Source organism: Furipterus horrens, unplaced genomic scaffold (assembly GCF_987537825.1).
Source record: "Furipterus horrens unplaced genomic scaffold, mFurHor1.1.pri manual_scaffold_5, whole genome shotgun sequence".
Taxonomy (NCBI): domain Eukaryota; kingdom Metazoa; phylum Chordata; class Mammalia; order Chiroptera; family Furipteridae; genus Furipterus; species Furipterus horrens.
In genome coordinates this window covers 183,002,171-183,028,557 of record NW_028327175.1, presented here as the reverse complement: position 1 = coordinate 183,028,557, position 26,387 = coordinate 183,002,171, and the positions used below count along the sequence as shown (strand labels likewise).

Here is a 26,387-nt window from a genome sequence, read left to right as displayed (position 1 = left end):
AGATTCTGAGCGTGAAACTCAAAACTCCACGCTTTTCTCCCATCCCCAGGGTGCATCTGGTGACATTTGAGGGCCATGGAGTCCCACCCAGAACTCGTTTTAGTGTCTGTGGCTGTCTGGCAACTCCTTGTGATAGGCTGGCCCCTCTCTTCCCCTACCAGGGTCGCCCCCTCTCTCTTCCAGGAAACGCTCAGTGCTGGCTGTGTTGAGGGCAGCTGAGGCCAGCCCCAGGGTGCTGTCGAAGAGACTGGCACGTGGCCGGGAGCACTCACCAAGGAGGCGGATCTGTGTAATGGCCCCATGCAGACCGAAGAGCATCCAGAGTGGCTGCGAGGCGTCCACGCATAACTGCATGCCCGCAGCGGCGCCGTTGTGGCTAAGGTGCAGCTCGCCGTCGGGGTTGACCACCAGGCCCAGGATGTCGCCACTGTGCAGGGGCCCGGGTACGCGGCACACAGCCCAGAACTCCTTGCGGTCCACCAGGGCCTCAGGGCTGAAGGGCAGGTCAGCAGGCCTCAGCGTGCTGGGGTCACACGTGGTGACACCGAATGAGAGCGCGCCGGGCCGCGAGCCGCTCGAGCGCGTGACCTTGACGAAGAGGGTCTCGGCCACGCGCACGGGCCGGCTGGTGAAGACGAGCGCGCGCTCATCGCGCCCGTGCTCCAGGCGCGCCACTGTCTGCTCGTCCAGAATCCGGACATGTGTGCCGGCGCGCAGCGCGTGGAAGCGCAGGTCGCCATCGAGCTGCGTGGGGAGCGCGCGGCTGTGCTGTGAGTTGAGCGAGTTCTGCGGGATGGGACAGCCGGTGGCCGGGGTGGCCTCGTCACCTTCCCCCGCCGGCACGTTGAGGTCGCACAGGCTCACCGACAGGCGCGCGTCGTCGGCCTCGCGCCGCAGCGACGGCCTCCGCAAGGCGGTGAAGGAGCGCGGCCGCAGGCAGTCGGGCAGCACCAGCTCGCTCTCTGTGGCCAGGGAGGGAAGAGACCGGCACCGTCAGGCAGGCCACAAAGGGGTCAGTCCCCATTGCCTGCGCCTCCAACTAGTTTTTAAAGTACTCACCAACGAAACACCAGACTTTTAAAGGCATTGAAAACGCTAAGGACTAAGGAGGAAGTAGGCAACCAAAGTTGTGCAGAACATCCATTTGCTTAAGCAAAAGATTAAGGCAGGAAGCAAAGACACCGAAATTGAAACCAAGGGTCTTTATGACTTTAAATTTAGCTTTGAATCCCAGCTCTAGAAATCATCTCTCTCTCTCTCTCTCTCTCTCACACACACACACACACACACCTCTGTGGACATAGCCTCTCCCCTCAACCCAGAGGCAGCAGAAGACAATACACAGGACCTGACTAATGGTCACAGGTCTGGACCTCTGGCAAGCTAAAGATAACATCTTGACCTAAGTTATGTTTCAGCGCCTGAACCCTAAGGTGGAAACACCCGCCAGCAACTTTTCCATGAAATCGGAGGGATGCCAGAGTGGAGCTCAAAGCTGTCCTCAAGACCTGAAGGATTTATTACGGTTACCTCACTTACAACCAATCAGCTTCCAGCACAACCTGGAACTCCCTAACACACACACACACACACACACACACACACACACTCACTCACTCACTCACACACCCTGTCTTGTGATTTTGCCCTATATAATTTGTGACTTAAGACTCCACTGGGGTCTATACTGCAAACTCCTGCTCATGCATTTCTTTTGGGCCACTATGCACAAAGGGACTCAAATATGGGGGTCCCAGTAACAAAATTTAAAATGATTTCTTCTAAATAGTTTGGCTTATAAAAGATATTTTTAACTTTTAACTCCTGTAGCCCTCTCTCTATTCTCAGCAGCTAGAACAGCCTGAGCACTTCGTAGACAAGCAGTAAATAAATGTGTTCAATGCACCGCTGACATCCCTAGAACAGCTCTTTGCATAAACTGTCTCATCTTGTCCTAACAGTTACCTTTTGAAGTTACTGTTGCCACAGAAGGACACTGCGGCTGAGAGAAACTGAGCGAGTTTATCCAAGCTGTCCTTTTTGAAAGTGACTTAAAAGGAAATCAAAACCTGTCTCTTTTTAATCATACAAGTCATACAGATTGTATTTTGTAGAAAAGACAGTTCAGCAAAAAGAAAAAAATAATCGCCTGTCAACCCACCATCCAGAGAAAAATACTATTAATATTTGGATGCAGGACCTTGCAGTCTTTTATTCAAAATAATTTTTGCTTACATTTTTTTAATGCAAAAATTGAATCATGCTATGTAAACACCAGTAGTTTTTAACCTTGTATGGGTAACAAATCCCTTTGAAAATGCGATAACTCTGACCTATGCCCTCCTCAGAAAAATGCACATTCTCCCTAAATTTGACGGATAATTTTAGAGCATGTATGAATCACATAAAGCCATCCATGGCCATGGACTCCAGACTAAGAACAATGCCACAAAGATTCCCTTTTCAAAGCTAGCTTTTCTGCTTACTATGTCCTATATACCTTTTCATGCCAATGATTATGTTTCTAACACTATATTTATATATATTTTAATCCTCACCCAAAGATACATTTTTATTGCTTTTAGAGAGGAAGGGAAGGACAGAGAGAGAGAGAGAAACATCGATGCAAGAAACATCGATCAGTAGCTTCCAGCAAGCGCCCTGACTGGGGATCAAACCTGCAACCTAGGTATGTGCCCCAACTGGGAATCAAACCCGCAACCTTTTTTTGGTATACGGGTTGACGCTCCAACCAACTGAACCACCTGGCCAGAGCTAACACCATATTTTTTTAATGGCTGTGTTATGTCCACCTTTATGGAGTCCTGTAATTTATAATAAAAGTCATTGTGCACAATGAATTAGCCCTGCATTTCATCCTTAAAGCTTCCCTTGGAGGTGTTCCCACTGTGCAGATAAAGTTCAGAGGTGTTCGTGACAGCCACCAAGTGGCAGGTCCATGCTTGAAGCAAGGTCTGTCCAACTCCCGATGCCACAGTCTTCATTTCAAGCCCTCATTTTTTACTGAACCCCTTCTGTGGGAGTTCCCAAATTTGGCTAATGCCACCGTGGGCCACATCATGGGCCAATCCCTCCCTGGGAGCCTTTTTTCTGAGCCTCCCCATGGGAGAAATTATGCTTGTGCTTCTCTCCAGGAACGCGGTAAAGATGGCTGGGAAGCTTGGTGTGAGAGCAGGACTTGGGGGGCCTGGACTAGTATGGCCAACAGAGGCCAGAACCCAGCTCTAGCTGAATCTAGAGACAGTCCCTAAAGCCTCCTGTCTTTGTTCTTTCCCACCCAGGCCCCTGCCCCTTCCAGGCACAGTGCTGTTCGTGCTGAAGCAAGGAGAGGGTGCCAGGCCCTCCCCCAAGTGCCCTGTCTCTCTGGAGAAGCCTCTTGGGGCCTGGCTGGTTGGGATTTCCCAGCATTGTGCTTGGCAAGGAGAAGGGAGCCGACCGGAAAATGCAATTATTCCAGTGAATTGACTCTGCGACAGAGATGGTGCAGACAGGCTGGGGGGCTGCAGAGGGGCAGAGGCAAGGAGGGCCTGAGCAGGAGGAGGAGGCACAAGAGACAAAGTGGGGGCCTGGGGAAGGCTGTGGGTTGACCTGGACCACAGAGGGTCCCTGCTCCCCAACCCCTCAGGGATTCCAGATGGTGGCCTTGAGGACTCGAGGCCGAGGGGAAGGAACAGGGACAGCTGGGTAAGGTAGAAGCAAGTGGCTCAGAGATGCCCAGCGAGGGCCTACAGGAACAAGGCTGTCACAGGGGCCCACACGCATGTGCACCCCGCACTCCTCTCCCCACCCCCACACACTCAGGACAATCAGTCGGAGCCCACGGAGCTTTGAATATGCCCACAACTGGGTGCTCACTATCTCCCAGGCAACCTGTGCCGTTGTTGAGTTACTCGGACTTTTAAAAAGTGTTTCCTTCTCTTAAACTAAAATATACCTCCTTATGTTTATAACTGCTGCTTTAGCCCCATACTGAAGACAACGATCCTCAGGGAATACTCCAACTCCTCACATAACTTCCCACCTGTTAGAAAATGAACAGAACCAGACTCTGTATTCTAGATGTGCCCTGACCAGCTCAAGGCAGTGTGGCCATCATCTCCCTTGATAAATACACTGTACTTCTAATAATGCAACTTAAGAGTAGCTCAGGTTTTTTAGCAACCAGTCTCTATATACTGGTAAACAAGACAAGAGCGTAAATGCAAGAACTTTGAAGTCATCAGCTTCAATTCAAATCCTGGCTCTGCCATTTCCTAGCTATACAACCTTGGGTAAACAGCTTAACCTCTAGGCCCCTCTTCTTCAGCAGTGAAATCAGCATTTACTGATTGGTACAAAATCTGTGTTCTAATACTCCCCTCGGAGTATTAGAAGATGAAGTGGAATAAGGTACACGGGGCACCTAGTAGACACCTGCCATATAACAATTACTAGGTTAATATCAGAGACACTATTATCTTCTACAGGCCAAGCAGCTCAGAAGAAAGCACAGGGGCTTTGGGATGACCCAGACCCAAGATTAAATGTCCGATCTAGCACTTGACTGGTGGCCTGTGGAGAAGAAACCTTCCTCCTCAGATCCCTCATGGAGAGGACAGGGGTAATAACACCTGCCTTTCAATGTTGTTACAGGGATCAGAGGTAGCATGTGAAGCCCCTGGTTCCTGAGTCCTTGATAAATTCAGATATTAGTATTTGGTCAGGGTGAGTTTACCAGCCAAAGTCAGGTCCACTTGCACTCAGGAAATGAACTTTTTGGACCCTGATGTAGGACTTTATAGCAGTCACTATGGATACCCAAGACAAAATCACTCAATGACATTGCTGACTGAAGACCAGGAAGGAGAAGCTACAAGTGGAGATTTGAGGAGAAAGAAGAGAAGGAAGGAGAAATGGTAGGGGACAGAGAGAAAGGAGAAGAGGCAGGGAAGTGTTGACCTTGTCTGAAATATTGCAGGAGTTAGGAGGTGCTGGGAAACAGCTAAAAACGGAATCCCTGGGGCCAGTGCCCAGCCCAGCTATGTCTTCTCTCCCATCCCCTCCACCCCTTGGGGTCAGGAGCAGCTGCCGGCCGCCAGCAAGCTCCAAAATAACAATCCCATCGGTGTGCCCAACTGAGCCAGAGCCCTGAAATAGACGAAACTTGAGATTGAAGAGCTGGCCAGAGCCCCCTCCAAAGGAACAGCAAGGGTCACAGCTGAGTGAGCTGACATCAAGTCAGAGGTCAGGGAAGGGTCCCCACTCCCAAAGCCAGGGGAGAACACCATGGGACCAACTGCATCCCAGGACTGAGCCCAGAGAGACAGCTTGAAAAAACCAGACAGGCAACCTATAACCCCAAGCAGTGGGATGGCCCCACGTTTGGAAGCAACAAGTTATGTAATCTGTGTCTGGGACACATGGCTGCCCACTTTGGAGGTTTTATGATGGGGGGAGGGGCAGCACAAGGCCATGGGAGAAGCTGCTAAGCTGGCCCCCCTCCCTTGTCCCCTTTTTCAGGAAGGCATTTGTTAGTCTTCAGCTTCTGCCTAATCTGCTGCCTGGCGGTGGCTCTGCAGATCCCCTGGGCAGGGCAGAAACAGAAGGCCCTGCAAAGGGCAGGGAGGCCCGGGCCAGGGGTTTTCTCCCCTTGCGGCACCAGCACACTGACCCATGGTGTGCACAACCCTGGGCAGCGGTTAAGGAGAGAGGGAGAAGCCAAGACCTGGGCCCTGGAGAGCCAGTAGCCCTTAGATAGTTTGAAAGCTTAGAGGCATGAAAATATTCGAATACAATTTCATTACAAAAATTCTTAGTATCTCGGGTTAGACAGGACCTTAAAGAAGGAGGAGGAAATCTATTTTATCTCTGCCAGATTCTCACCCAGCTTTGGCTAAAATGCCCCTAGGGACAAGGAGCTCGCCACCTTCCTACCTCTGAACAACTATGACTATTAGACACCTCTCCTTGTGTGGATCCATATGTGGCCCTATATCTACTCCTTGGGGTCCCCTTTAGAAGGAAAAGGAGCCTTCTCTTCTTTAGGATAAAAGTCCCTTTTAGGATAAATATCCCTTTTCCAGCTGAGGCTGAGGTCCTTCTTCCTGTTTCAGAGTGAGTCAGAGACAGCATCTTGGAAAAAAAAAAATTTGACCTCGGCCCTGAAGGACAAGACGGTTTAAACTGATGGACAGAAGTGAGAGGCATTCGGGTGGGAAAAGTGTGTTAGCAAACGCCCATAGAATCGTCTGAGCAAGGCCAGTGGTGAGGAGGAAGGAAGGGAAAGGAGGAGGGGCAGGCGGAGGGCACTGGGGCCGGCTTTCACGCAGGGCCCCCCAGGCCCTCCCATGTGTTGACAGCCAGTGCAGGGTATAACCAAAGCAGGGCCTGGTAGTGCAGAGGGCCTGAGGGGCAGGCAGTGGCGGCGGGCGGGCGGGCGGGGGTGTCGGGGGGGTGTTCCTTTGAAGCAGGGCCTGCCATCAGCCCAAGTCTTGTTTGTTTAGATTCTCACGTCCAGAGCTCTGGATAATCTTTAACCACGGGTCAGCCTGCAGCCTCCAAGCCGGCTGGCGGGTATCTGCCTGCCCCTGTTTGGCTCCATAAACATCCTCCTGCCGATCTCCATCTGGCACCGGGCACAGAAAGGAGCCATGAGGGCGGGTGCATGGCTTGGATGGGTGAGGGGTTCTCCACCCCTCTGGGAAGTACCCCGGAACCCACATGCACCTCCACCCTCTCCATATAAATCCAACCACAGGAAAGCTAGGAGAAAACACACACACACTTTCTGAGGCTCATAGAGGGCAGGGCAGAATGTCCCAGTCATAGACTCCTAGATTTATAGAATCTTCAAGCCATAGAATCTTAGATGTATAGAGTCTCAGAATCATCCGATCTGGTGGTTCTGAAACTTTTTTGAAGCAATGGAATCCTTTTGTCCAATGGAGCCAAAAGCTCCGGTTGAAGTCTAAGAGGTGGCCACAGAGCCCTGTCACTCAGCCACCAAAGAAGTGCCTCTGTAGAGCCCCAGCATTCCAAGGAACCCAGCTGCAGAACCATAGATCTTGGTCCAAGAAACAATTTAGATTTCATGGTTTGACTTTCATTCAGATATAGGGACTTGGTTTTAAGGCTCCCTCTTCCCCTGAGAGAACTCACTTGGGGCTTTGTCTATTTTGGTGATGTTTATAAATTAGGTATTCCTTTTTAACCTAAAAACAATAGCCCTTCCCATTTGTGTAAACACCTTTACATATCTGTGAGCCTCACAGGCTATCTGTGACGTAAATGGTGCGTGTAAAATTATATACAAATAATAGATGAAGTGGTTGGGACACAGAGAAGCTGAGACTTGCCAAAAGCTAGTATGTGGCTGAGTCAAGTTTTGATTCAGCCAGATGTCCTGCTTCTGAAATGAGGGCTTTGTCCCTCAGGCCCCGGCCCCTCTCCTACAGATCTCTCCAAGGTCCTAAAGGAGCTAAATCTGGAGCCAAAGAAATACTAGGTGGAAACATATGAAATTGTCATTTCTGGACATTAGAAACAATTCAATGTTGGCAATGATATATGGTTGCACTTTATATATTCATTACGGTAGAAAACTAGAGTATACCATGAACAACAGAACCAGATACGTACAGCCCTCAGGAGCCTTCACGGAGCTGCAAGACAGGCAGCCCAATCCTCACCACCGAATCAAGATGCTGGGCAACCCAATGCCCCTCTTCAAGCATGCTGGGACCCTGGTGGCCTATCTGTACCTAATGTAGGCAGCTGATCCCTGATGGTTTGCACTCTCGTAAGTTCTATTTTAGAAGACAAAGGAGAGCCACAGTCCCCACACTTGGTGGAATCTAGACTTAATAGAGAGACCAGATGGACTCATATTTAGAGAAGCTGGGAAATAATATAGCACACACTCCAGGGCTCAAGGTGCAGCTCTACCAAGTTGTGTAACCTTGGGCAAAGTGCCAGACCTCTCTGAGCCTTGTTTCCCTATCTGCAAAATGGATACAATAATAACTTTCTTTACACTATATACACATAGCGGTTTTATGCAGTCCTTGGGGAGCAGGGCATGATGCAGAACTGCCAATACCACTTCGACCTGTGTGTGCTTCAAATGGCCAAGAGAAGGAAGGGTTATCCAGAACAGAGAAGGTCAGGGAAGTCTTCCTGGTGGAGGGATGGGTTTGGGTTGGGGCCCTGATATATTTGGCAGAATTTGGGGTGAGCAGAAAGAAAGTACCTGGAAGAGTCTGAAGCAGAAGGGACAACAAGATAATTTTTGAATCAAGAAGAAATGAAAACTATCAAAGAGAAAGAAATCGCGATCAGCATCCTCAGCTCTTTTCCCATCCCAGGAGCTTGGCTCAGGCTCCTTAAACTAATATTTGCCTCTCAGCCCCTGGCAGCCACAGCTGAAGGTAAATATTGGTTTAGCCTGAGAAGCGGAAGCCGCAGATGGCAGTGTGGTCCTTAGCCAGCCTGAGATGGCTCACACTCTATGCCTCCAAGCTTGGGCACACCCGGAGGGGAGACCTGACCCACGGCCTATCTACAGAGAGGCCTAAGCCTCTCCCTGCAGGACAGCCAGGCTGGCCCGCCACCCAAGGGACTGGCCCAGCAGCAGCCTGACCCTCAGAGCTAACCCTGAGAGTCTCTGTACATCTCTCTCCTCAGTAGGAAGGTGAGGTCTTTTATCAACACCTGGGAACTCAGACAGATGTTGGGAAGAAGCAGAATTCCACACACCCTTGGGAGCCCCCACCTAATGCCCTCCAGGGCTCAGCCAGTATCACTTTGATGTGGCAATAAATCTTCTCACATTGACCCTATGCCCAGATCAGCCTGGGAGATCTGAAATCCAGGCCCAGCCTGGCTTCTGACTGGCTGGGAGAATTTGGGCAGGCCCCTCCCCATCTCTGGGCCACGTTTCCTCTTACTGAAAAACTTGACAGTCCAGAAGCTGCTGGAAAGTTATGACTTTCATGGACTCCCTCACCTGTACACATCCATTCTCCACAAGCCACCCCACTACCTTTCCACTTCACCCCCTCCCCTGAAGGATCTGCTCCCTGAGTGACTGCTAATACCCTGCCTTAGTGCCTATGTACACCCCTCCTGTCTGGCCTAAATTGTTCCTCCTCAACCAGTCCATTCTTTTTACTTACTTTGGTTCTTGACTTGAAACTCATCTCCTACAGGAAGTCCTCCTGGGTTGCTTCCAAGCTGCACCCCCTCCACCCCCACCTCAGTTTTACTCTTCAGCCATACCCCTAATTGCAGGACTGGGTTTAGGTCACCTCAGAACAGTTATATGGTGTGCCTCTCCCCACCACCACATAAACACTCTTCAAGGAGAGGGGTTTCCAATTCTTGTGTCTCCCCCGACCCCTGTATAGTGCCTCGGCTGTGGTGGTCACAGAAAGGTGCTCAGGAGCACCCTATAAGTGGATCTTGGCTCACCAGCTTTCTGCCATGACCCATGGCTGCTCTTCCGAAGCCAACGTTTCTGAGAAGAGCAGGAGGGTTTGAAAAACTGGGAAAGGAGCTTATCTTTCCAAGTATTATATTAATTACCCCATAAAACTTGTATTTATTTAGTTGCTGGCAGGTCCTTCTTCCTGGAGCTAGGAAGCTATTATTCTTAGAGAGACCAGCCAGGCTCGGGCCAGGGTGCGCCAAGGGAAAAGGGTGCTGCATACAGGCGCCTGGAAGGCCTGAAGCAGGCCGGGGGCTATGGCGTGGGTGCCAGTGGATAGCCCCCACTGGCCTCAGGTTATAGTTATGGTGGGGAGCTGGGGATGGGGTGCCCTCCTGGAGGTGTCTGTCAGGGACAGACAGCAACCCTGCCTCCACTCTGTCAGGGGAGATGCCAATCCATCCATGGCCTACCTTTAGAACCTACTATATGTCAGGGACCCCAGGGTGTCTCTGGTCTGAGGAGCAGATACTGGCCAGGTGGGGTTTGGAGGGCTTTGGCCACAGGTTCCAGAAAAAGGCAGGAGGGGAAGGGACAGGCTTGACAGGAAACCTCTAAAGATGAGGAACCTGTGTGGAAGACACTCACCTCAGGGAAGACAGGCCCATCCTCAGAGCCACCAAGATAGAGGGATGTCTTCAGAGGAGGGACGGAGGCTCAGGAGGACCCAGGTGCATTGAAGTGGCAGGAAAGAAGAGAGGGGGACATGCACAGTGGGGAGGAGAGGGAGGAAAACGGACCCCGAGACTGTGTCAGCCAGCGGGCACACCCAGAGGGCAGGGCACCAAATGAGGGTATAGAGCCGCATGCCAGCTGCCAGAGATATCCTGGATGTATCTTTTTTAAAAATCCACTAAGGAAGAACAAAATGAAGATATTTTAATCTGCTAATTGAATTTAGGGGCCATATTCGGTGTTTGAAAATGCCCCGGGATTACGGTGGTTTACAGCTGGGACGGGAATCAGCTGGGGCCTTAGCGTTATCAGGTGTACAGAGAGGAGCCTGACGGGAAATCCTAATGAAATTAAAAATGCTGCATGAAAACCCATTTATAGTCAAAGAGGGGAATGGGACTGAGTCAGGTCGGTTGTCTAGGCTCTGCCTCAAGTAGGAGCCCTTCAAATTATTCTCCAGGCCCCTCCTTCAGCCTCTGAAATTTGGAAGCCCCATCTCACTTGGCATGTCCCCTTTATCCCCACTACCTTTATCCCATCCCCGCCCTGCCACCCCACTGTCCTGGAATTTGAAGACCCAGACTAAGCCTCCTCTTCCAAGAAGCCTTCCTGGACTCCATCCTCCCTCACTGACCTCCACCTCCTCTGACTTCCTGCCTCCCTTCATGCTTAAACCCACTGGAGGGTAATTGGAAAGGAACTGTTTTTGGCATCAGAACACCCAGTTCAAGTCTCACCTCTGCCACATCCCTACGAAGGCAAGCCAGACCTTCCCTGGGCCTCAATTCACTCCCGGTCAAATGAGGATAAAAAAATCACCCCCTCCAGGCTGGCTGCTGAGAGGTTAAATGACATAACTGGAGAGAAACCATCTTGGCAGATGGAGGGGACCCTATGACCATACCAGTTAGCGATTTACTGTCTTATGTTATGCTCTGATAATGGCTGGCGTGTTTGCATTGCCCTCCCTAATTTCCCGTGGGCCTGGGCTGTCTGTGAGCAAGGCTGGGTCTACCTCAGCAACCCCCACATCCTTACCTTTATCTAAAAAGTCATCTCTCCACCCCAGCACTCTTCCCTACCCACCCTGCAGATACTCCCTAGCATCCTCCACACGCCCAGCACAAGACAGCACTCTGGAGAGGAACCAGCTGGTTGAGACACAGGTTTCTCCCTCAGGGCTGTCCCCATCTGGTGTGGGAACAGACATATGGCTGTACCAAGGCTCGGTCAATGCCTCAGCACATAGAGAAGTGCAGGGGCCATGCGGTGGGACACGGGGAACGGAGAAGAGAATCCTACCCTGGAAGGCTTCAGGGAAGAGGTGGCTTATGAGCTGGGCCTTGAAGCCCAAGGGGGATTTTGATCTTTGGGACTATGAGAAAGGACAGTCTTTGCTGAGGGGAAAGCAAGAATGTTGCCCCTCTTCCTTTACCCCCCACCCCCACAACTTGAGAAAGACTGACTTCCTCAAAAACTGAGACATTCTTCTGTTTCCCACCATGTGGCCAAGCCCTGGGCTAAGTCATAGTATTCCCAACTGCTTTACAAATGAGAAGACTGAGGCTCAAACAGAAGTTTCCAGGCTGGAGCACAGGATCAAGCTTTGGGACCCCAGTGGCCTGAAGTGTGGGGCCCTGAGGACACCAGAGCAGCAGGAAGGTGCTCGCTTGAACTTGAACCTTAGGTTAAGCACCGCCCACTCCAAGATGAGTAGGGGTGAGTGACAGTCATTGAATACCTACTGTACATCAGCCACACATAACTCAGTTCTTTGACCCTTCAAAAGAACCCGGGAAAGAGTTATCATTACCCCCACTTTAGAGATGAGGGAACTGAGGTCTCAGAGCACTAGCTGTACTAATAGCATGAGGCCAGTGCCTGCCTGACTCTGTAGCCCTTTCTGTCACTGGCATGGAGGAGCCCTACAGGTAAGCCATGTCACAGAAGGAACAAAAGGCAGGTTATCCTTGGGCAGCCTGAGCTCTCAGCTGCGCTTGCTGAGACCCAGAAGGGCCTTAGCATGTCTGTGTGAATGTAAAAACACCTTTATTGAACTGAAAACCAGAAACTTCCTAAACTGTCAATTAATAAAAACAGCCTCCTTGTTTTTGGAACTTAACAAACAGAAAGACTTCTGACGATTACTTGTTTTTACACTCAGAGTCTCCCCCTACCCCATCTTTTCTACTCAAATAAAGGTGTTTTGAAAAGAAGAGCTGCACTGCTTCTAGTCTCTGAAGTCATTTTTCTCTGCAGGGTGGGAGATGAGAAGAACAGGCATTGGCAGAGCCCTCACGTGGGACCCAGGACTGTGCTGGGCACTTTACTTGCAGCCTCTTTAACCAACTTTATTCTTCCCACCAACCCATTTCACAGATGAGAAAGCTGAAGCTCATGCAGGCTCCTTCTGGAGACACAGCCAATTTGCCAATGGGCTCACTTGTTCCCAGAGTCTTTGTGCACAAGCGTAGCGAGGTGGGAGGGATCCTGGACTGGGAGCCGTGCTGGGGGCCCCGGAGCAACCAGAAGAATCTAAGCTCCCCTTCAAATCACACCTAGATGTGTGCCCTGCACCTAAGGGGCCGAAGAGAGCAGGCACTCACCAAGCAGCTGGACACCCCGCGTGAGGCCGTAGACATCCACCAGGGCCCAGAGCGGGTCGGCAGTGCGGACCCCATTGAAGAAGAGCATGGCGGCTGAGTCGTTGATGCGGTAGAACACACGGCCCTTCTTGTCCACCCAGAAGGCGATGATGTTGCCCTCGTTGGCAAATTCCTCAGGCAGGGCTTTGGCCCAGAAGCCACTCTGGGAGACCAGGTCGGGGCAGGCGTACTTGGGCAGTGAGTCAGGGTGGATGCGGGAGGGGTCCTTGCTTGTGAAGCCCAGGCGCAGCGCCCCACTCCAGCAGCACTGCTTCTTGGTGATCTGGATGGTAGCAGGGTGGCCTCAGACAGCCTGCAGCCCAGCCCAGCCTCTCCCCAACTTCAGCGAGCCCAAGGGGAAGGGAGTGTGCCCTTCGCTGCAGACCACCCCCAAGCAGATACCCTTGGAGAATCACACTGCCCAGCTTGCCCACTATTTGGGCTCCTTTCCCTCCCCAGGAGACTTCCCACCAGTCTGGCAAGAGCAAGAGTCCATGGCCGCTCCCTCCCAGCTTCCTTCTTTGCCATGCAGGGAAGATTGTGAAAGGAGTAAGGAAGAGGGAACAGGAAGAAGGGCAAGGAAGAGCAGAAGCGGCAGCAGAGAGGAAAGGAGGTGCAGGGCACAGCAGTGGCTATAACAGAAGGCAGTGCTGGGGCTGGGGGGGGGGGGCGGATAAAGTTCAGAGGTCTGGGGGATGCAGCGACAGAGAGTGGGGAGGGAAGCCCCACCTTCAGCCTGACTTGCTCATAGATGAGGACCGGGCGGTTACTGAAAGTGATGGCATTGCAGAAGCTGGCCTGCCTCTTGACGGCCTTGTGGCTGAGGTCCATGAGGATCTGGGAGCCTTTGGTATGTGGGTGGAAGAGCAGCGGCGTGGCCAGGAGCACCCCGCCAGGCAGTACCGGTGGGCCGTGCTTCTGCTTGTGGTGGCATCGGTGAGAGGTGACAGGAAAGGGACCTCCAATGGAGTCTGCAAATAAATAAATAAATAAAAGCCACAGTGTCAGAGAACTTGGCCGTCCAAGAGCAGGACTAGGGTCTCCTAGGGAAGGGCAGACAGATGGGACGTAAGCAGAAGTCACCCCCTGCCCAGTATTTCCACCATTATGGCAACCTACCACCACTGCCACCTTTTGCCACCAGCCTCCTCCTACACTGCTATTTCCCACTTCACTATCTACCACCATTTATTATCCATCATCACCTACCCTCATCCTTCACCCATCACCTTCCACCACCACCTACCCTCATCCTCCACCCATCACCTCCCATTACCACCTACCCTCATCCTCCACCCATCACCTCCCACCACCACCTACCCTCATCCTCCACCCATCACCTCCCATTACCACCTACCCTCATCCTCCACCCATCACCTCCCACCACCACCTACCCTCATCCTCCACCCATCACCTCCCACCACCACCTACCCTCATCCTTCAACCATCACCTCCCATTACCACCTACCGTCATCCTCCACCCATCACCTCCCATTACCATCTACCCTCATCCTTCACCCATCACCTCCCATCACCACCATAACCAAAAACAACTACCATCTATTTCTCACTAGTATTTACGACCATCTACCTTCTACCATCGACCTTTGTGTCAAATCAGCATTTACTACCAAGATCTACCGCCATACATTGCCACTCACTACTGCCATCATTTATTTTATTCAACAAATATTAATCATGTATCTGCTGAATACCAAGCCCTGTCCTAGGCACTGAAAATATAGGCATGAAACATACATGGATTCTGTCCTCAAGAAGCCAACAGTCAGGAAGGAAAATAAGACGTGGACAGAAATTACAGTAGAAATGGTAGGCAGTGATAAGTGCCAAAAGGACATACAGGCAGGTCTTCTCAGGAAGGCCTCCTGGGGGAGGGGAGGAGGAGGAGAAGGCATTGGAGCTGGACAGACAAGGCCAGGCTGCCACTGGAGACCAGGAAAGTGGGTGGGGCAGGCTTTGCAGCCCCAGGACCACGCCCTTCCCTTCCCTCATTCAGGGCCACTTCCCTCCACCCCAGCTGCATTCCTTCTTCACCCTGCCCTGTCTGCATCTTAGACACAGGTGGCCTCTTCCTTCAGACTTCCTAACAGAAATCAGATCTGACTCAAGAACCCCTAACCAGGGAGCTACAGCTCTTTCTTCTACAGACAGGGATAGGGTATGGAACAGGGCTTGGTCAAGGAAAAGGCACTTTACAAACAGGTGAGTTTGGTGTCCAGGAGACAAGTCAAAAAGAGGAAAGAACATAGAACAAGGTGTCAGATGACTGGTGTCTGTCAGACTGGCTGTGTGACCATGGGGAAGTCACTTCCCCTCTCTGGCACAATGGGTGTCCTCTACCCTGTGGCCCTAAGACATATATCAGCATCACTAGCAGCATTAATGCACAGCCTTGGCAGCTGGGGGTATGTTTATTTCTTCCTTAAGATCTGTGCACCATCCATCAGAAAGGGCAGCTCCCTCCTACCCTATCATCTTTCTTTTTTTTTTTAAGATTTTATTTATTTACTTTTAGAGAGAGAAGAAGAGAGGGAGAAAGAAAGGGAGAGAATGATCAGCTGCCTCTCACATGCCCCCAACTGGGGACCTGGTCTGCAACCCAGGCATGTGCTCTGACTGGGAATTGAACTGGTGACCTTTTGGTTTGCAGGCTGGCACTCGATCCACTGAGCCACACCAGCCAGGGCTCACCCCATCATCTTGAGAAGAGACATGGAGGAGGGGGAGATGAAGGTGGGGAAGCAGAAAGCCACAAAATATGACAGAGGCCTGGGATGTTTCAATTTTTGGTCTTCTGAGGCAGGAATTTAATAATGCAGAAAGTGTGGTTAGCATCAGGCCTGCCCAGAAGCCTGCTGCTCCCTAAAGGGGAGGAGGGGTTTCCAGGAAGGAGAGAAAGACAGGGAGGGAAGAGAGTAGGAGGAAGGCCTCCCAGATTTCAGTCCAGGCTGTATTTGTATCACTTTGCATCATTTTACATTTTTGCTTCCTCCTTCCCAGAGGGCCCCAGACACCAGTGTCCACTGTCCAGGACCAACCAGATACCCTACGGCTCAACCTCTAGGCCTCTCCGGAGCAGCTTCCTGTGTGCCAGACCCATGAAGTGGGAGATGGGGGTGGCTGCTGCTTTGCTCTTACCAAGGGGACAGGACTGGAATTGTCAGACAATGCTCAAGGGCTTTGAAAACCATCAAGCAGTGAGGGCTGGAATTGCTCAGAGGAGACCCAGTCTGGGAAGGCTACCTGGAAGAGGCTAAGTGGGCCCCGGACAGTGCAGAGCAGGGGAGGTCATTCCAGGGAAGAGAACAACTGAAGTGAAGGGCAAATGGTGGCACTGGCTATAGGTGCCCTGCCTGGAAGAGGCACCCCATATGCCAGCCTCAGGCACAGCTTAACTCTTAATTTCAAAAAAATACTTCTGGTAAAAAGTAATGTTACATATTGTTTAGGGATGTATACATATGTAGAAATGAAAGCATAAAAAAAAATACCTGTTGGGTGAATGGATAATAAATGGTGGTACATCCATACAATGGAATACTATTTAGCCATAAAAAAGGAATGAATTACTAATATGGGCAGTAACATGGATGAATTTCAAAATAATTATTCTGAATGAAATAAGCCAGTTTAAAAAATGCATACACCTGCAGGACTTCCATTTCTTTCAAAACCCTTCCTCTCCCTCCATCCTGTGCTATTTGTATCAATTCTAGGAAATGTACATTAAGCTATAGTGAAAACAAGCAGATTGGTTGCCTGGGAATGGTGGGGAGAGATAGGGAGGGATTACCATGGGCACAAGGAGACAATGGGGCTAACGGATGTGTTCAATGTCTTGATTGTGGTGACGGTTTCATGAGAGTATGTGTATGTCAAAACCCATTCAATTGCACACTTTAAATACTTGTGGTTTAGTGTGTGTCAATTATACCACAATAAAGCAATTTTTTAAAAATTTTTCTGAGCCCAGCAGCTGATTAGAGCCTCTTCTATGGGTACCCCCTTCCCAACCTCTGCTCAGATTCCAATCCATGGACCAACTGCAGGATCTCGGATTCCTTCAAAATGCTTCCCCTTCTTCTTACCCATCCCCTTCTTCCTACCCATCCCACTTGGGGCTCAGGGGCCCAGAGGCCCTGGGTAAAGATATAGAAATCACTGGCTTTGAGTAAATACAGTGGAGTCACCCAGGGACCAGAGACCCACGTCCTGGAAGGGTCATTCCCAGGGTGTCCCTTCCACAGGGGCAATGTGGGGTGGGCAAGGGTAGCATGAGCCCAGCCACCCTGGTTGACCGCAGAACACATGGAGAAGAGGGACAGGGGAACCCTTGTCCTTGGAGGCACCATGTGCACCCAGACCTATGACCTCAAAATGCACGCTCATGAGTGTACACATACACTTGTGAGCACAGGAGGGTAACTCAGGCCCTAGAAGACAGAGAAGGAAGAGAGACTTATCCTTTCCCTTATTCCTCAGACCAGGAATCACATCCTTCCAGATGCACGGTGCACACACGCCTGGCTTCACGTACACATGGATGTACAAAACAGTGCACATAAAACACACACCCATCACATGCAGGCCATACCCATCTAATAATCATGGCAGCAACTTTTCACGGGCTGACATGTGCCAGACTATGAGCTAGGAGCTTTACATACACTTACTGGTTTCACCCTCTCAGCAACCTTAGGAGGTAGGGAAGGACATTAGTAGCCCCTGTTACTGACGATGAACCTGAGCCTCAGAGAGATTAAGTGGCCTGCCCAAGGTCACATCAAGCAGGGAGAAGCTCTAGGTGCCAAACCCAGGGGATCTGACTGCAAGGTTGTGTTTGGACATTTAGTAGTAATAGCCAAGAAAGCATGGGCCTGGTGTGCTGGGTATATTTTTTTTAATGCACATTAAAATATGGTCATAGTTGGTAAAATATGGAAACAAATGTTCATTCATGGACCACCTATAACCATCACATGTAGCACACCAGCATTCTATTATATTCAATATTATATTGTCTCTGATATGTGTATTACTACCAAGACACAGAAACGCAAACCATATTTTCACGCATTGTCCTCGCCCAGGGCTGCTAGGAAGCAAAATGGTGCAGACACTGTGAGAAATGGCTTGGCAGTTTCTCATAAAGTTAAACACCCACCGCACGACCCAGCAATCACACTCATGGACACTTACCCAAAGGAAATGAAAACATACCCACACAGAGACCAGTACATAAATGCAAAGCAGCTTTATTCATAATAGCCCCAAACTGGAAACAGCCCAGATGTCCTTCTGCTGGTGAGTGGACGGATAAAACGTGGTACATCCGCACAGCAAACACCACTCTGCGGTAAGGCGGACAGGAGGAGGAACTCCAAGAGCATGCCAGTGAAAGAAGCCGGACTCAAAAGGCTACCTGGGTCTGATTCGAAACACGAAGAAGGGTCAGAGTTTGGGGAAGACGGAGAGAGATGAGCACACAGCAGCACAAAGGAAGCTTTTCATGGTGACAGAAGTGTTCAGTGTTCCTATTGTGGTTGTGGTTATACAATTTACACATTTGTCAAAACTCACCAAACTATTCACTTAAAAGGGTGAATTTTATTGTCTATAAATTACACCTCAAAAGAATAACAATGACCACTAATTAACCAGGTCTTCATTAGATGCAGGAAAGGGAGGCTAGGATCTCTGACCAGCCCAGCCCCCATCACCCCACCGCAGGCAGTGCTAAGGGTCTGGACTAACAGGAGCCTCCAAGCCGGGGGGAGTCCTACCACTCTCGGCCTTAAGCTCCCTCCACGTCTGTGAAGTGGCGTGCTGTTCCGTGACCTCTCTGGGAAGAGGGGAGTTCTTTGGCAGCTGCAAAGCACCTTCACTGATTCCTGGGCCTGCAAAGTCCCCTGCCTCATCCCACCCACAGCATGGTCTCCGAGGCTGTCAGGACAACCCTGGGGACAGGGGCTGACTCGGGAGCTGTCCTCAGTTCCTTCTCTCTGTACTCAAGCTCTATGTGTGAACAGCTGTCACCAAGCCACCTCTGTGGGGACAATGTGAAAACCCTCTCTCCTCCTGGACATCTCCTGCCCGTGGGCCATGGTCACCTGTGACTTGGCAAGCCCCAGCTGAACTCCTGACCCCAACCCTCCAGCTCCACCATGCTTCCGGGCCCCAGTGGAGTCTTTGAGCAACCAGCACCCAACCTGCCAATCCTTCCACAGAAATAAACACCCCTGGGCCCTGCCCACTCCTGTCCTCCCTTCTGCCATGGCCTCAGCCCAGGCCACATCATTTCTCTTTGAACAAGGGCCAAGGCCCCATGTGTAGCCACGTAGGCTCTGCCCTGCATGCCTCCAGGGGGCACCATTCTCATGGGTTTTACTAGGAATGGTGTCCTCAAAGGTGTCTAACATGGCAGCCCTGACCAGAGGTGTCCCCACCCCAACCTCCAGTGCCCCTGCTTCTGCTCTCTTCCCCCTCTCCATCTCAGCTGACTTTATGATCTGGGGTGGGGGGAAGAAAGAAAGCAAAATGAGAATTAATCTTGAGAACAGCTCAGATACCAAGGACCAGCTGGGGGCAGGCCTTCTTTCCTATGCCATCCAAATGGGCCCCCTCCCTGCACTTTGATATATACTATGACCCCTTAAGGTCCTCATCCTATGGAAGAATGAATTCCAGTTCAGGCTGGTTGACCAAGCTGTTCGAGGTCACACAGCAATTAAGTGGAAGAGCTGGGATTTGAACCCTGGTCTTCCCATGCCATGCTCAGGGTCCTTTACCTTACTCAGCAACTAATACCAGCACTCATTTTCCCCCTGAGTCCAAGGCAGCAGGTATAGCGGGGAAAGGCTGATGTAGGAGGTGCTAGTCAGTCCCAGCCTGAGGCCTCAAGGTATTGGGCCTGGGGGAAGCCCCAATATTGCCATCTGGCTCCCAGCAGAGCTCCCAGCCAAGCACCCTTGCTTAGTGACAGGTTTGAAAGCTTCTTGGGAGCCATAGTGGGGCACCCTCCACAGCTGGGGGTGCTGATGACACAGTGGAAACTGTCCCCACAGCCCATTCCTCCTGGGCATTTATGTGCTGCCAGACACAGGCCTGGTCAGCCTTCTCGGTGACCCTCAACCAGCTCTGGACCACACTCCTGTCTCTCCATGGGGTCCCAGGGAAGACAAAATGTAGCCTCCAGAGTGACCTTCCCACTGCCCTCAACCAAGCTCTGCCCCAGAACCGTTCTGGCAGAGCCCTGTTTTTGCAGGCCGGCTGAATTGGGCTGCATCCCTCACAAGGCAGCATCGTCTCACTCTCTGGACAGTGGGGCGGAGCAATGACCTCGAGCACTTGAGGCAGGCAGCCCTGGGTTCAAATCCTGGCCATGCCACAGACTTGCTGTGTGACTTTGGGAAAGTTACATTACCTCTCTGGACCTTGATGTGTGTCTCTGTAAAACGGGGTCATCTTAGCTACCCTACCCACCTCTCCAAGTTGTTGTGAGGACCCAGTGAGCTCACAGATGTGAAAGAATTTTACAAACTTTAACACCTGATCCCAACACAAGGTTTTTTTTATTTTCCACATAAAAGCAACCATCACCACCAAAGAAAATGATCAGCTCACTTCAGTCCAGATACCTCTGTTTTCTTATCCCAAACGCCCTAATCCCAGACTGTCAGGGTGGTCCTGACTTGGACTAGCTTACATGCATTCATTGAGCAAGGCTCTCTCTGGTGGCAAGACTTCAGGAGCCAATTTAAGGGTGGGAGAGCAGGTAGGGAGAGGGCTTGGGCAGCAGAGGATCATTGGTAGATGTGACTTCTCTGGGTTTCTTCAAGGAGCCCGCTTCCCTCACCTGCTTCTTGCTTCCAGGCTTGACCTGAGCCCATTTCTCTGCTGGGAACTCTTCCTCCTCCTCACCCATATATGCCTTTCTCTCACTCATCCTTGAGGCCTTGATGGCAAACCTCATTTCCTCCCAGAAGTCTCTCCGACCCTAGACTAGGTCAGGGGCCCTCCTATGGACCTCCAGGCACCCTACACACCCTAACAAGCACCCAGCACCCAAGTAGCCTTTCTCAATGCTGATTTCTCCACAGAACTAAGTGTCCCAGGGCACCCCCCCCCCTATACATTGCACTGACTTATCTTCCCCATACCCAGAGGGGTTCAGGTTACTGCCATTCTTGGGACAGCTGAGAAAGAGACTCAGATCACTTTCTGTGTTCTTCAGGGCCACTTTCAGGCTAGAAAAGCCTTCGGGGTTATTTGTGCGTCTCCTGCATGGACTGTGAGCCTCTGGAGGACAGAGGCCATTGTCTTTCCTGCTGTTACCCCAGTGCCCAGCTCAGAGCACATAGCAGGTACTCAGTAAAAGCTACTGAATGAATTGCCACCATTCAGTTCTTCAATCTACTGATCAATTGGAAAGTGTCCAAGGAGCACCCATTTTGTACCCTTCCCTTTCTGGTGTCCTGTGGAGAAATCAAAGTAAGAGAGAACTAAAGGGACAGCTTCCTTCACTGCCTAGCACCAAGACCCCACACTACATGCCTGATGACTGCCCTGCCTGCTCAAAAACCTTTAGTAGCTTTCCACTTGCCTGTGGGAAAAAGGAGAAAAGCAAGGCCTTGAGGGTTGGTTTCTTTCTTGTGCATCAGACGCTGCACCAGATGCCTTTCATGTGCAACCTGGCCACCCCCTCCCAATCCCTGAAAGGCAAGGTGTCTGTGGGAAGCAGCCTCTGAGATGGCCCCCATGATCCCCTCATTCACCACCTGGCAGTCGTGCCCTTCCTCGTGTAATCCCCTTCCCCTGAGGGTGAAGTGGATTAGCCACTAGCTTCTGACCAACAGAAAGCAGCGGAAGTAACAGGCATCACTCCTAAGACTGGGTTATAAAATGCCTTCAACCTCCGTCTTGGTTACTCACGCTTGCCTCTCTAGGGTTGCTCCCTCTGGGGAAGCCAGGTGCCGCATTGTAAGGTAATCCTGAGCAGAGGTCCACACGGGGAGGGACAAGGCCTGCCAGTTGCTATGGGAGTAAGCCTGGACGTGCACCCTGGCCAGGCAAGCCTTCAAATGGGAGAGACCACAGCCTGGGCCAATGATTTGACCGCAACCTCACAACATAGGAAGCTGGAGACACTTATCTAAATCGTGTCAAGATTCCCAACCACAGAAGCTATGAGATAATTAAATGTTGTTTTAAGCCACTAACTTTTGGGGTAATTTGTTATGCAGCAACAGATACAGTATCAACTAGACCTATTTTATAGATAAGGAGACAAGCTGAGAGAGGTAATAACCGGCCCAGGGTCACACAGCTGGTCAGTGGTGGGTTGGCTCTGAACTCAGGTCTGTCTCACTGCACACATGCCCTCCCTGGGCCCCCGCAAGCTGGCAGGCATGTTCAGTGCCCTCTCCCCTCCATGACCACCGCACCCTAGTCAGCTTCTCCATGACCCCTGCAGCTCCCACACAGACACCCTTGTCGTTTAGGGGTAGGGGCCGTATAAGCACCCCATCACCTCCCCCAGTGTGCCCGGCTATGCAAACAGCAGGTCCTGCTGCTCCCTGGAAAACTGAGCAACTTCATGATGACAAGGTGAGCAAAGGCGAGTAGCAGGGAATGGGTGGCATCAGCACCCTCAGAGCTAAGTTAATCTCCACACTGAGCCTCCCGCTCTCACTCCCTCTGTGACATCCCAGTCTCTGATATTTCCAGCAGCCAGATGTGCATACAGATGTGCCTCCCAATATCCTTGCTGCTGGGAGGGAAACTGTCCTCCTCTTCCCACTCTCCCATCCCACCCCAAGATTTCAGAGGGGATTCCAGATGGGAACTATTCTGGGTTCAGTTCCCTGTGCCTCTCTTCACAGTGCCTCCCAAAGCCCCCAGGCCAGGCCTGAGAGAATGACAGGGAGCATGTCCCAGTCACACAAATCCACACACAGTGCAGATATCAACTTTAGTTCCCCTTACACAAATCCACACTCACTCGCGTGTACATGCGTGCCTAACAGCAGACACAAGCACCCACAGAGTATTCTGTCCGGGCTGGAGAGGCAGAAGATGCAGTCCTGGTCCTTGGAGGCAGCCAGGTAGATGCATGTGGCGGACACACTCACAAGCACACACGGGCCTGGACATCCGTTTACCAAGTACATGTGCTGCCCCTATGCCCAGCAGCTCACTCACTCGTTTCTACAACCCTTCCAGGTAAACTCCAGCACCCCCAGTTTTATGGAGAAGTGCACTGAGACTCAGACAGATAAGGGAACTGGCAGGATTCAAACTCTCGCCAGGAACACCAGCCCACCAGCCTCACCTGGTCTCAGGTCTCACACCTTCCGAAGGGCTCCTGACGGCCCCCTCTCATCTGCCTCCTCAGGCCACCTGCAGCTCCAACTGCCACGGGACCCAGAGGCCCAGGGCCTGTACCCCACACTCTGCCCTCTCACCTGCTGACGAAGCAGCCACTGGAGCCACTGTGTGCCAGACACTCGCTGGGTTAAGAGAATACAGAGATGGATCAACCTGACCCCTGCCCTCTTGGAGCCCGCACGCACCAGTGGGGGCGGGGAGGGGGGTGAGCATGTGTGCTTGTGTTCACAGACACACCTGCCAGGCTCACCTTGGCCTCCGGAGCTGCTGCCAGGAGACAGACAGCTCCTTCTATGCTAATCCCCGATCTCATAAATCCATCTGATGCCCTCTCCCCTGCTGTTTGAGAATTGAGGAACCCAAGGAGAAGTAGGGAGTCAGCTGCCGAAGGGACAAGGCCTGGCTTTCCCTCTGAGCTACCGGCCATTTCCTTCTAGGTCACAGCAGCCCCTCTGTGACAGGACAGTGTGGGACCCAATCACTCAGGTCCCTGCACCCCAGCACCTCAGGTCTGTTCCTCCAGAATCCAATCTGGGGTGACATGTATGTCTGGGTGTGTATATGCTTGTCACCCACTCATCACATCAACCCCTCAGCCACGGGGCAGTGCCTTGCCCTAGGTTGGGGGGCGGGCATAGAAGGAAGAAAAGGAGGAAGAGGGCGGAGAGGAGGGGAGGGGAGGGCTCCCAGTATTGTAGCTGCCTCCCCCTGTGCTCTTCCTAACCCCCCAATCTGCCCTCAAGATGGGGGAGCTCTGGAAATCTGCACAATGAAAGAAATCAAGCATGTAAGTGCCAAAACCATTTTTCAAATGGGAATTAATTTCTCCCATGGGTCCCCTGCCAGGTTGGTCCAGAGGAGCCCAACTCCTCAGCAGCAGCCCCACCACACACGCACACACACACATGCACACACACACAGACACATGGCTTGTGCAGAAACACAGACATCTATGGAATAACAAGAACACATCACAGGCTCAGAGTCCCACAAAGGTGGCTGCTCACACATGGAAATGCAGACAGAACAGCACTCAATCCCTATATACTCTACAGATAAATACATATCACACAGAGAGGCCTACAACACAGACACGCAATCTGCAGACACCAGAAACACAGCCAGATGCGTCTGCAAACCCTCCCCCTACTACACACACACACAGCATGGGGTTACTCTCTGTCATCTCCCCCTCACCTCTCACTGTAACCCAGCAACCCAACATCTTCAGCGGAAGCAAACCAAACCCTGAGGCCCACGGGCAGAATACAATTAGAAACTGCATCACCATGTCCTCAGCAGGCAGGCTGTGGGCTGAGAGCCCCAGGAAGGGACAAATTCCCTGCATCTCCCACTTCCCCCAACTCACCTCCCAGAGGGAAGGAAGTGAAACCAGAGCCACTGGGACAGGTATGGGTACACGTAGACATGGGTGAGGACATGCGAGGACATGCATGCAGATGTGGGTACAGGGAAACACCCCCTTCTCCACAACCCCCAACTGCCATTTCCTATTCGTGGTGACGGCAGGCTGAGGCAGGGGCCAGGGCCAGCTCATCAGAGACCCAGACTAAGGACGGTAGTCTTGGCAAGAATGGGAGCCAAAGCAGTTGGGACATTAGCAGTCACCAAGGGCCACCCAGCCTGGATGCCCAACTCCTAGTTCTCAGCACACTCAAGCTGTCCTCCTGTCCCCGGGGGAGAGGGAATGAACATGATTCTGGCCTCAGAATGCCTTTCCCAGCCCTTTAGGTTTTCCCCATGGTAAGTCCTCACAATTGTCCCACGAGGAGGGTACTATTATTAATCTCATCAACAGATGAGAAAGCCAAGGCTCAGGGAGACACTTGCCTTCACTACAACATGTCTGTCTGATACTCTTGTGCATGAGCTCTTGACGGCCATATGCCATCTGGGGTGGTTTTGGGGTCCTTATTCCCCTCTGAAGCCTGTGCTCCAAAGCAGCCAGAGGACAGTGTGCTGTGTCCTGAGCCTGTCCTGAGGGCCTTCCTGTCCTTCCCAGGCCATGGGCTGGCCCAGTCTGACTCCAGTGGAAAATGCCAGTCTGCCTCAGCCCTTGTGCCAACAGGCCCTGCTGGGGCCAATGGGCCTTGAGAGGAGCCCCCACCCCACAGACAGGCAAGGCCAGGGCCAGGTCAGCCAGCCCGTCTCAGGCCAAGGCCCAGGCCACTGGCATTGGCCCTGGCTGGCTCTGGATTATGTGTCTTGCAGGGCCCTCCATCTGTCACTTAGCCCTCTAGGCCCAGGACAAAATTCATTTCCTTTTAGGAGAGCCAATGATTTGCTTTTCCCGTATCTCTTTCCCTGACTTTTTCTTTTTTAATTAGAAATTACTGTCTCGAAGTCCAGAGCCTAGAAGAGGGAAACCACCTGGTCACCAATCTGGCCACGGCTTGCCACTCCTTCTTCCTTCCTGGGCCTCCCCTGGTTCCTCAGTGCCCGCTAGACTCAGCAGACAGAGGCTGCCCCATCCCCTAGTGCCCTGTCCAAGGAGGCAGAAGGGCCCAGAAGGGGAGTGTGGCAGGGACTCCCCAAGGTCAGCCTTCACTGTTCTGGCACCAGGTGGTTTTATAGGAACCCCAGCTTCTGGTTATGGTGCCACAGCAGCCATGTTACTCCCCAGATCACAGCCCTCAGGCCAGGTGGATGAAGGGACAAGAGCTGGGCAAGCAAGAGCCCTGTGAATAGGGAGCCAGCCAGCACTCCTCCCTTCCACCCCTTCACCCACTCGCCGATCTTTTCTGTCTGACCGTGGACATGAACCCCAGGGCTCAGAAGTTCACTGACCTCCCCAGCAGAGCACACGCTATGAGGAGCCGGCACAGGTACACATCCATAGTCACTTTTAATGTACACTTATGAGCAAAGGCACACACGTATGCTATGCATACTTGCGTGTGCCCACACACCTCTCCACAGCTCCATCATGGAACTCAGTGCATCCCCGGATCCACAAACAGGTCCCTCCAGATGTCAAACTGCTTGGCCCCAGTCCTGGGAAAGGTGGGTATGGACACCCAGGACCTCACATCCCATTTGGGGGCTTTTCAGCACCCCGGGGAGATAAGAGGACCAGGAGACTTTGTGGGGAGACACAGCTGCTTAACTTCCTACCAGTTGCCAGGGAAAGCCTCCCCCACCTGCCTGCTCTTCCC

At 51.8% G+C, this 26,387-nt stretch overlaps 1 protein-coding gene across 1 annotated transcript in view; it reads right to left on the bottom strand.

Annotated features, from left to right (window-relative positions):
- Positions 1-26,387, bottom strand: part of NEURL1 (neuralized E3 ubiquitin protein ligase 1) — a 71,681-nt gene that overhangs the window by 3,816 nt on the left and 41,478 nt on the right. Inside the window, exons 2-4 of the mRNA XM_090278543.1 lie at positions 13,534-13,775; positions 12,766-13,087; positions 273-962 (exon numbers count right to left, since the gene is read on the bottom strand). Coding sequence (XP_090134669.1) covers positions 273-962; positions 12,766-13,087; positions 13,534-13,775 — 1,254 coding nt within the window. The remainder of the gene's footprint in view (positions 1-272; positions 963-12,765; positions 13,088-13,533; positions 13,776-26,387) is intronic.